Source organism: Pseudophryne corroboree, chromosome 2, assembly GCF_028390025.1.
Source record: "Pseudophryne corroboree isolate aPseCor3 chromosome 2, aPseCor3.hap2, whole genome shotgun sequence".
Lineage (NCBI taxonomy): Eukaryota > Metazoa > Chordata > Amphibia > Anura > Myobatrachidae > Pseudophryne > Pseudophryne corroboree.
In genome coordinates, this window is record NC_086445.1 from 450,152,668 (window position 1) to 450,165,072 (window position 12,405).

General features: G+C 41.9%; 1 protein-coding gene across 1 annotated transcript in view; it reads left to right on the forward strand.

The window, feature by feature from the left end:
• Positions 1-12,405, forward strand: part of MYBBP1A (MYB binding protein 1a) — a 273,632-nt gene that overhangs the window by 16,326 nt on the left and 244,901 nt on the right. Inside the window, exon 3 of the mRNA XM_063953716.1 lies at positions 6,883-6,966. Coding sequence (XP_063809786.1) covers positions 6,883-6,966 — 84 coding nt within the window. The remainder of the gene's footprint in view (positions 1-6,882; positions 6,967-12,405) is intronic.

Sequence of the window (12,405 nt, forward strand, 5' to 3'; positions counted from 1 at the left end):
TTATCACCTTCCAATTTATCACTTCACCGAACTTAATAAATCTGCCTCACAGAACCTTAAGTCACTATAATTGGCCTTGCACATGTCATCATGTTGAATGTCTAAAGTATAATTACAGGCATTCTGGGAACATGACTCTGTTGCGTGACCAGTGGTCCTCAAAATGCAGACTAATGGTGTCTTCAGGGACATTCTTACATTAAAAACCATACTAGTATATATTGGAAGGGTCACACGACGACTGCTGTTTCAAATAAAGATTTGTCAGGTCGTTCCGAAAGACAGAACATGCACTTCTGAGCAACTTGGACAAAACATAAAAGTAAAATGATAATGTATTGATTGAATTAAGTAAAAATATATAAGAAGGAAGACAGTGCTTATCTGCTTTATGTCATAAAACATCAACTCTGTTTTCCCAGATGTGGCATTTTACACTAGTGTAAAATGTTGTATGCACTTTCCCCCTTATCCTTTCTAATGTGTGGCTTTTATTTGTCTGCATCATATTGATTTGTCATGGATACAGCCACAGTCGCAAACAGTATATAGGCATGCCGCATATCATAAGCTGCTTGTTAGCAGAGTTGCCGGCTGACTCACGCCAGGCATTTCATGCGTATTGAGTCAAGATGTATGAGGACACATTTGTAGTTTTAAAACAACCCTGGATGGTACTGTATATAATGGAGCTCCTCCTTATACTTTATGCCTTGGCCCTTGAGTGATTTCCTGTGCAGCCTCTGAAATATGACACCGAAACAACATGCTAGGTGTGAAACCTTGGCTGCCATGGAGTATTTTGACGCAAAGTATACATGATTTTTTCCCCCTTCATACTCCACTGTGATCATTACAGTGAGATGTACCCAAGTAGTACAGTAGACAGGGCTTTATATCCACTATCACCACGTAATACTGTATTAAAATCTATAATTGAAGGAGCATGTTTGTGACCATGGTTTCTTCGGTTTATCGCCAAAACAGACGTTCATATACACTATACTATAAAGAGAGCAGTGCACCTAATTATTATCAAATTGGTACAATAATTGTACAGCTTGTACCAAGCTTTAGACTATAGCTATCCAATGATGACCGTTTACTTAGTATTAAGGGGCAGATTTAACAATGAGTGATATTCTTAAGTGGTGCTTCATCCAATCAGCTCCTAACTGTAGTTTTTCAAACACATGACAGGAGAAAATAGCTGGAGCACTGTTTAAGATCAGTAATGAGTAATTACAAGAATATCACCTGTTAAATCTGCCCTAAATCCTTAATAGATGATCAGGGAACACACTGCCTTCTAGAATTAGGTTTCTCAAACATTTAATATCTGCTGTGGGAAATATTTATTGCAACATAAATTCATAAAGGCTTCTATATACCGTGTCTTGCTAAAGTATAGGTAGAAAGTCAGCAGATTGTTTGTTTTTAATGAATCACATGTAGATGCTATTTTAAAGCCAATTGTTAATGTAATATCTTTCACCCATGTGGATCTGGGGCTTCTACAGCACAAAGATTGAATACTTATGCAAACTTTATTTTTAACTGGAAAACAGAAAAAGGGGGTGCAATACTTTGTAAGCAACTATATATGTTTTTAAAAAGTATTCACATTATCCGAATTTTAAATTTTATTTGTGTCTCCTCGATTTCTCCTGCTTCATCACTACAAGTATCCAGAGCAGCTTAAGAATCCTTTTCTCAATATTAAACCCTTTCATCTATATTGACAAAGGACTTGTGTCTATTTAATGCCTTGTTCTGAATGCTATTTATAATTACTAGCATTTAAATAATCTGGTAACAAATGTCTGCTTCATCCGTGCAATCAACTAATTTTTTGGATGGTTCCAGACTCTCCTTTTGCTGAGAACTAGACTTGGAACCCAGTAATGCAGTTAGGCTTTTGGTCACCCTGGTCAAAGACTTGGCTTGTTCACTCATATCCTTTAGCACCCTTGGCCTTAAAGGGTATTGAGCGTGCAGTAAATTAGATGTATAATGGGTGTGGTTAAATCAGGTGAATCGGTAAAGGAAAAAATTAAATGTGTCGCTATGCTTACAGTTGTGCTCATAAGTTTACATACCCTAGCAGAATTTGTGATTTTCTGGCCATTTGTCAGAGAATATGAATGATAACTCACCAACTTTTCTTTCACTCATGGTTAGTGGTTGGGTGAAGCCATTTATTGTCAAACAACTGTGTTTACTCTTCTTAAATCATAATGACAACAGAAACTACCCAAATGACCCTGATCAAAAGTTTACATACCCTGGAGATTTTGGCCTGATAACATGCACACAAGTTGACACAAACGGGTTTGAATGGCTACTAAAGGTAACCATCCTCACCTGTGATCTGTTTGCTTGTAATCAGTGTGTGTATATAAAAGGTCAGTGAGTTTCTGGTCTCCTGAAAGACCCTTGCATCTTTCATCCAGTGCTGCACTGACGTGTCTGGATTCTGAGTCATGGGGAAAGCATAAGAATTGTCAAAGGATCTGCGGAAAAAGGTAATTGAACTGTATAAAACAGGAAAGGGATATAAAAAGATTTCCAAGCAATTGAGAATGCCAATCAGCAGTGTTCAAACTCTAATTAAGAGGTGGAAAATGAGGGTTTCTGTGGAAAACAAATCACGGTCAGGTAGACCAACAAACAGTTCAGCCACAACTGCCAGGAAAATTGTTCGGGATGCAAAGAAAAAGCCACAAATAACTTCAGCTGAAATACAGGACTCTCTGAAAAAAAGTGGTGTGGTTGTTTCAAGATGCACAATAAGGAGGCATTTGAAGAAAAATGGGCTGCATGGTCGAGTCGCCAGAAGAAAGCCATTACTATGCAAATGCCACAAAGCATCCCACTTACAATACTCCAAACAGCACAGAGACAAGCCTCAAAACTTCTGGAACAAAGTCATTTGGAGTGATGAGACCAAAATTGAACTTTTTGGCCACAACCATAAACGTTCCATTTGGAGAGGAGTCAATAAGGCCTATGATGAAAGGTACACCATTCCTACTGTGGTACACGGAGGTGGATCGCTGATGTTTTGGGGATGTGTGAGCTACAAAGGCACTGGAAACTTGGTAAAAATTGATGGCAAGATGAGTGCAGCATGTTATCAGAAAATACTGGAGGAAAATTTGCACTCATCAGCCCGGAAGCTGCGCATGGGACGTACTTGGACGTTCCAATATGACAATGATCCAAAACACAAGGCCAAGTCGACCTGTCATTGGCTACAGCAGAATAAAGTGAAGGTTCTGGAGTGGCCATCTCAGTCTCCTGACCTCAATATCATTGAGCCACTCTGGGGAGATCTCAAACGTGCAGTTCATGCAAGACAGCCCAAGAATTCACAGGGACTGGAGGCTTTTTGCCAAGAAGAATGGGCAGCTTTACCATCTGAGAAAATAAAGAGCCTCATCCTCAGCTACCACAAAAGACTTAGGGGTATATGCAGTTCACGGCGAATCGCGGCAAATTATCACCGTTTTTAAATTCGACACAATTCGACAGGTGAATTCCGGCAGGTGGCTGCCGGAATTCACCATATTCAATGAAAAACGGATTCGACAGTCCCGCGGGCGAAAAACGGCCGATTTGCTGGATTTTGCCGCGATTTAAAAAAACGGGAAAAAACAGCTAAAACACGAGAAAAAAAAATGGCGTGGGGTCCCCCCTCCAAAGCATAACCAGCCTCGGGCTCTTCGAGCTGGTCCTGGTTCCAAAAATGCGGGGGGGAAAATTGGGCAGGGATCCCCCGTATTTTTAAAACCAGCACCGGGCTCTGCGCCTGGTGCTGGTGCAAAAAATACGGGGGACAAAAAGAGTAGGGGTCCCCCGTATTTTTTACACCAGCATCGGGCTCCACTAGCTGGACAGATAATGCCACAGCCGGGGGTCACTTTTATGCAGTGCCCTGCGGCTGTGGCATTAAAAATCCAACTAGTCACCCCTGGCCGCGGTACCCTGGGAGAGTGGGGACCCCTTCAATCAAGGGCCCCCCCCCCCCCCCAGCCACCCAAGGACCAGGGGTGAAGCCCGAGGCTGTCCCCCCCCATCCAATGGCTGCGGATGGGAGGCTGATAGCCTAAAGTAAAATGACAAGAATATTGTTTTTTCCAGAACTACAAGTCCCAGCAAGCATCCCCCGCAAGCTGGTACTTGGAGAACCACAAGTACCAGCATGCGGGAGAAAAACGGGCCCGCTGGTACCTGTAGGTCTACTGGGAAAAAAATACCCAAATAAAAACAGGACACAGACACCGTGACAGTAAAACTTTATTACACACTGCCGACACACACATACTTACCTATGTTGACACGCCGACTGCCACGGTCTCCGACGATCCGAGGGTACCTGTGAAAAAAATTATACTCACCTTCCAGCGTCCAGAGGTACATCCACATCCAGAGATACATCCACGTACTTGGCAAAAAAAGAAAACGGACACACGGACCACCGGACTGAAAGGGGTCCCATGCTGACACATGAGACCCCTTACCCCGAATGCCGGGACACCACGTGACTCCTGTCACTGAAGTCCCTTCAGCCAATCAGGAAGCGCTACTTCCGTGGCGCTCACCTGATTGGCTGTTCGCTGTCTGTGCTGTGACAGCGCATCGCACAGCTCGGTCCATTAGTTTCAATGGTGGGAACTTTGCCGTCAGCGGTGGGGTTACCCGCGGTCAGCCGCTGACCGGCGGGTGACCTCACCGCTAGCCGCTAAGTTCCCACCATTGATTGAAGGAGTCCCCACTCCCCCAGGGTACCCCGGCCAGGGGTGACTAGTTGGATATTTAATGCCACGGCCGCAGGGCACTGTATAAAAGTGACCCCCGGCTGTGGCATTATCTGTCCAGCTAGTGGAGCCCGATGCTGGTGTGAAAAATACGGGGGACCCCTGCTCGTTTTGTCCCCCGTATTTTTTGCACCAGCACCAGGCGCAGAGCCCGGTGCTGGTTTTAAAAATACGGGGGATCCCTGCCCAATTTTCCCCCGCATTTTTAGAACCAGGACCAGCTCGAAGAGCCCGAGGCTGGTTATGCTTTGGAGGGGGGACCCCACGCCATTTTTTTTTTAAATTTTCCCGTTCCAGCACTAAAAAAAAAAAACAAAAAAAAAAATATTTTAAAAAATATATAAATAATACTTGTGCCTCCAAAAAAAAAAAAAAAAAAAAAAGTACCTAATCCCTTCTAATATAAATAGATATGCTATTCCCCCCCAAAAAAAACACCAAAAAAACATGTTTAATTTTTTTTTTATTGTTTTCACCCTCCAAAGTGTGGCGGATTGAAAATGACGAATTTACTGCCTAAAAGCACTGCTGTCGAATTTCCAAACTTGAATTGAATATGCTTTTGTCGAATTGCAGCACTTGTATCATTGCAGAAAAGTCGAATTTGCAAAAAGTCGAATTTTGAAAGTCCGTTTTTTTGACGGAAAGCACTGAATTGCATTGACGATTTTTTTTTTTTTTTGGGCGAAAATGACCCGAAATTCGACAATTTCGGGAATTCGACCGCAATTGCATATACCCCTAAAAGCTGTCATTGATGTTAAAGGGGGCAATACACGGTATTAAGAACTGGGGTGTGTAAACTTTTGATCAGGGTCATTTGGGTAGTTTCTGTTGTTATTATGATTTAAGAAGAGTAAACACAGTTGTTTGACAATAAATGGCTTCACCCAACCACTAACCGTGAGTGAAAGAAAAGTTTGTGAGTTATCATTCATATTCTCTGACAAATGCGCAGAAAATCACAAATTCTGCTAGGGTATGTAAACTTATGAGCACAACTGTAATATAGACATAGGCTGGCATGTCACAGGGGCAAAAGCTGGTGTCTGAGGAGTGTACAGCCTGTGCAGTGGGGCATTGGCTGGAATGTGCAAGCTGTGTGTGTTGGGGCACAGCCTGGTATGTGATACTTGTACAAGCTGGTCAATTTATTACAATGAATAATTTAACAAAATCTCCTTCCCACACTTCAAGGTAAGGGATAAAAAGTTATACAGTACATGTATGTAATAAGAAGACAAAAGCCAGTGGGACTGCTCTCCTATATGTATCTATCTCATAATCCGTACATTACAAAGTGCTGAGTTTTGCATAAGAGAGGATTAATGAATGTATAGTGATTGTGCCTCCTAGTTAATGATCACTTTATCAATACGTGGTGTTGGCTTCAAAAGTAAAAAGCAAGATGTTTAGTATGTAGATATAATTACCATCCATTCATTATAAACCGAAAACATGCAAGTGAAATTCCATAACTTGAGGTTCCCAACATGTAAAGATTCACAGCTCACTGCACGCTACTTCCACTAGTTTGATACGTGCCCCAGCCTTGGGGTTCCGACCTGTACTCCAGTAACAAGCAGGATAAATGAATCTTTCATGCTAGCAGAACTTCTGAGGCAGCTGACTGTAGCGCCCAAGGTAGCCAGCCCTGTCCTTTGACCTGCAGAATAACTATATGATCCTGTTCCTACTGTCAAGGTGAGCAACTTAACACACACTATCTGCTTACATAGAGCTAGATGCAGGGAAAGACACAGCTTTATTTACCACCAGGGGCATTCTTTTTAACTATTTGACTTTACCTACACTATCTAGAATGGGCATCTAACCATAGTAATGCTGTCATGGAGTATTAAGTAGAAATAACAGTTCCATGTTAAACATTTAGCACTGTGTTTCTATTATTTTAATGTTGCATTGATATCTGGTAGGGACTGATACTTTATTGTTTTTTTTAATTTTGAAGGAATTTGTACATAATCTTATGACGTCATCAGGCTCAATGCAACTTTTGTGATTATATTTAGTAAGATCCTATATGTTGTTCTTTATAAAGGTTCTGCAGTGTTTTGAAGAGGTCCCACTGTCCACAGTGTTAGAACATATTAACGAGAAACATAATCTTCAAAAAGTGAATAAGGTCAGTATGTATGTTCATTCACGTGTTATTGTTTGAGCACCTCTTGAAATTAGATGCCACCTCTTTCTATGGACCCTTCCCTCCTCTCTACTCTTTACTCTATCACTAACTGTACATTGGGGCAGATATATTAATCTGGAAAAGGGATGAAGAAGTGATAAACCAATGATAAGTGCAAGGTGATAAACGCACTAGCTAGTCATTACGGATTTGAAAAATGACAGGAGCTGATTGGCTGGTGCGTTATCACCTTGCGCATATCACTGGTTTATCACTTTATCCCTTCTCCAGGCTTAATACACCTGCCCTAATTTTCTGTCTCCTATCCCGCTCTGATCTTATGTGCCCGTCCACTTGTTGCCCTTCCCCTTACTTTCCCCATCTCTTCTGCTTGCATCTGTAATAGATGAATATTGCTTAATTTACAGGATTGATTAGGCATTGTAAGATTTGGGAACACAGATCTCAGGTGCCAGGAACATACTTGTGTTATTGTTTAATCATTTAATTATCTGTAACATGTTGAACTCTATACTTGGGGCAGATTCAATTAAGTGCGGAAGCCGCTGAACAGGATCCTGGGGCTGACACACAGAAGGGTGATTATGCTCGCACCCTCTGGATATGCAAGCAGAATCGGTCTACTGTAGCTGGCATGTGTAATTGAATCTGCCCCTTACAGTTTAAGTAGAATATAAAAACATAGTAGTTGAGGGAGTGCAAGCCACAGACCATTTGCCTGCTACACACCCATTGTCTCGTAAACTACACGTTTTCAATCTATTTAATTCTCTGACTTGTTTAACCCTTTTTTTTATTTCTTTATTTGTTCAATTATTAGCTTTCACCTGAGTGATCACATATATACCTGATGCCTTTCTAATCAAAGCCAACATGCAGATATTTGGCATATTTCTAAATCACGTAACAAACAGCCATTACTCCACCATTTGTACTTTTGGGCTCCCTTCAGTAACTTAGGTCACAAATGGGTGGTCATTTCTAGTGCTTTGTCAGTAACACCCACTACTTGATGTAACTGGATGTCACAAACCTCTAACCATTTGCACAGGAGGTATAATGGTAAGGTGTAACTCTTACCATTTACGGCAATGGTTGCTAACCTGTGAACTTGGTCCAAAATTGTGACGTTGTATGAATCCTTGACAAATCAACAATTTATTAGTACAGGAAAACTGTAATTGTGGACTTGTGCCAGATAATAATTAAATGATTCATTAGTATAGTTGGTTTGTAATGCACAATAGGGTTTGGGTATGTGTGACCGACGGTCACCATACCGACACCGGGATCCCGGCTTGGAGATGCCCGGCGGGGGAAGGGGGGAAGCAAGCGCCACGGGTTTTATTCCCACTCTATGGGTGTTGTAGACACCCACGAGTGGGAATAGTCCCTGTTAGTCGGCATGCTGACTGTCGGGATTGTTAGGGGGCGGGATCCTGGCGTCTGTATTGTCACCGCCGGTCACACAACTACATGCCCACAATAGACCTTCACAGAAATCCTATGGACCCAGTTTAGAGAATACTGAGTGATTGTTTTGCTCAGTGAAGATGTTTGGTGGGGAAGGATGAAGGGACCTCTTTGCAAAGCACACTTGAAGTATAAATTAGAACATCTTTGCTCTTGTTAGGAGCTTTTAGAAATCACATTGGGCTCAGCTGTGCGGAGGGACAGAAACATTTTGAGGCTTTCTGCTTGAAAGTGTCAATTACTCATCAAAGCTTTAGTACCACTTTTTCATGTCCAATCACCTGTCTACGTAGTGTACAAGAGGCAATAAAACGGTCGATGCCAATTAAATGCCAGAGGCTAAACTGAGCAATATTTTAGGAGAAAAACAGACAAGGTGTCTGTTTTTCTCCTAAAATATTGCTCAGTTTAGCCTCTGGCATTTAATTGGCATCGACCGTTTTATTGCCTCTTGTACACTACGTAGACAGGTGATTGGACACCCCCTCATGCGCAAGTGAAATGGTGTGCTCCTTCAGCAGACACGTGTTTGTGAAGGTATAAAATGGATAGAGGGGCACTGATAAGGTCATTTGTTAATGGAATGGCTTGCTGGAAGGAGCTAACGAAGTTTGAAAGGGGATCATTGTAGGCTGTGCAATGTCATGTATCCAGGGTGATACTGGACTGTTATACAGAAACTTCTGTAACCTGAATGAACTGACCAGCACAGAGTCCAGATCCTAACCCCATTGAGAACCTTTGGGACGAATTAGAGCGATGGGTGCGTTCTAGACTGACTTGACTTTCTTCAGTGTTGCAGTTGGTCACTGTACTTAAGGCGGAATGGCAAAACATACTGTCTGCTTTTGCCCAGGAACTTGTGGACAGTTTGCCAAGAAGGGTGTCTGCAGTAATCATAGATCATTGATGTATTTGCTGTCTGTGTCCAATCACTTTTGTCTACATAGTGTAGTTATGAAGTGTGAAGATTTTGGGCCTAATTCAGACCTGATCGTAGATGTGTTAAATTTAGCACATCTACGATCAGTCACACCGGCATGCGGGGGGGGCGCCCAGCACAGGGCTAGTTCGCCCCCCATGTCGGGCCCGACCCCCCTACATGTTAGGCCCGATCCCCCTGCACAAGTACAAAAGCATCGCACAGCGGCAGTGCTTTTGTTCTTTAGGAGTAGCCCCCTACCAGCGCAGCTCCTGCACGCTGGCAGGGAGCTACTCGTCGCTGTGAGGGTCACAGTGGCTGCGTGTGACGTCACGCAGCCGCTGTGACCCGCGCCCCCACCCCGGACGTTCCGGGCACGCAGACAAACAGCGGCTCAGGGACCTAACACTGCATAAGCTTTGTTAGGAGGTCCCTGCTGGCAGATTATTAAGTTTGAAGTCAGATTTAGGGGATCTATTGTTTATACAAAATAGATGCATTAATAATAACCGAATCAGCATGACCTATATGTATGTATCTATATATAGATAGGATTGTTTTATTATCATGTTAATGTGAATCACAAGCTGAAAGCACATGGCTGGACGCCATTTTAACACAGACTTCCTGGTTTTTCGTGCAGGAAGTTTGGTGCCGGTACTACAACACTTGGCTACTGGAGGAGCAGGGGTGTTAGTAGGAATTCACTACAGCACGTATTTAACCGATTTTAGTCTGTCCCTACGTGCACTGCACTTCAGGCTTATACACACTTTAGTTACATTTTTTACTTAGTCGTGGGACTTGTCTGTCTGTCTTTGTATACTTGTTTGTGTGTGTACATAAGAGTAAAGCTAATGCAAAAGCAAAATAGCAGCTTGGCTGCAAGGTCTATGACAGTATGTTGAATATAGAAAATACTCCTTCGGGACCTCTAAATTGCGCAAAAATCACAAGGCAGCCTACTAGGTATATACAATCTCCAAGGTACCCCTCCAAAGTACCTGAAGTCTAATATAGAAAAAATTGGGTGGTAGAGAAAGTATTCCCTCAGGCGCTCATCATCAATATACAGATAAAAATGAAAAGGAGTAATACATCCCTTATTCAGTAGAGGAGATCCAGAAAACACTAGGGATTCTTTTTCACTTTTCAATATCTCACAAATACAGGAGAATATGTAAAAAAGAAATCATAACATGTGTGGTACAATCACAATTTAATGTTAAAACCCTAACACACATTAGACAAACACAATTCACAGTAGAAAACTATCCAAAGGTTCCGCTGCAGGTGGGAAGCCAGAATAATTACTAGCAAATAATGAGAACTGGTTTTTGTCAGCTCTCAAAATAGCAGTTTGTAATACAGTCACCAAGCCTCTCTCCGGAAAAGGCCACTGGAACTGGTGTTTTGGCAATCAATTCAGCTTTCCTGGTCCTTTAGCAACAGCAGCTTTGGAATCCGGTATGTCCCTTAGATACCAACGCGTTTCCATCCGCGATGCTGCAGGTCTTTTTCAAGGTGAAGTAAGGGACAGTGTTCTAATCCATGTATTTATTCAAACATCCACCAATAGAAATCCTAATCCTTCATTACATTCAGCTGTATTTTCACAGATGAAAAATTACCATGGAGATGCAATCCTCCTATCCTGAACATTACTCTCCGATATGTCACTTCCGGGGGTGTGGTTTTCCAACCACTATTTACATAGTTGCCAACCACTGACCTAATATCCTCTACCCCCGCTTGTTACTTCCGGAAATATAACCCAAATCCCGACAGTGCTTTAAATAGCCTATTACTGTCCTTCCTAATGTGTATATCAGTGGTTGCGGAGACCTCCGTCAGCCACTCCTGTTCGGATAGCGGGGCCTTCCGCCAACCAAACGCGTCCCGCGGCGGGACTTCCGCCAACCATCCATACAGGGCAAATGTCGGTGGAGGCTTCCGCCAACCACTCGACATCCGCTTTGACAGCCAGCTCCGTCATATCCTGTGACGCGGGCTCTCTCCCAACCCCGTCACTTCCGGTAAAATCGGACTTCGGGCAGCTGGTTTTTTTTTCTTAGAATTGCACTAATTCCTTAGGACAACTGGGAATGGGAACTTCCGCCAACCCTTAGATTACTACATTGCCATCCATAAGGGCCGGAAGTGATCACACTGATCCGATTGCTTCCCCATAGTAAATGCAATAAAATATCACTATTAACAAACAAATTAAAAATGAAAAAATAGAAAAAAACGGTCCTTCAGAAGATTTCATACCTAGAGATAGAAATAATTTAATTAGGGCACTTATAAAATCCTTGAATCATACAAATACATAAAAATTATAAAAACCATTTGAGTTCAAAATCGTTATTCAACCCAAATGGATGCAGTGTATTAAAATCATAGATAAACTGCATTTCGCTTTTTGCTAAAACCGACATAGTATCTTTTTGTCTATTTGTAGGTTTAATTAATTTAAAACCAGCAAATCTAACTATATCTTTTACAGAGCTATTATGGTGAGTCTTAAAATGATTGGACAACGCATGGGTAGTTAAACCCTGTTTAATATTTCTGCAATATTCACTTATGCGTATTTTTAACGATCTTGTAGTACGCCCAATGTAAAATAAATGACATGAACACTCTATAAAATATATAACGTTTTTGACATTGCAGGTAATAAAATCCTGTATCTTAAAAGTCTTCCCATTAACACATACTAGATCCAATTTCTTTGTCCCATCACTTTTTATTTCCTTACATCCGATGCAATCCCCACAACGATGAAAACCCTTTGTTAAAACTCTACCCTCTCTTTTTTTGGGGGGGGAGATAACTTTTTACTAACGAATTTTTAAGATTGGGTGCTCTTCTATATATAAAGACCAGTTGCTCTGGAATTTCCTTTCCAACAACTGGATCTCTTTTCAGAATATTCCAATTCTTTTTAAAAGATCTTTCAAGGGTTCTATGTTGTGCATTAAAACTCGTAATAAAAGCCCATTCAAAATTTTTTCTTT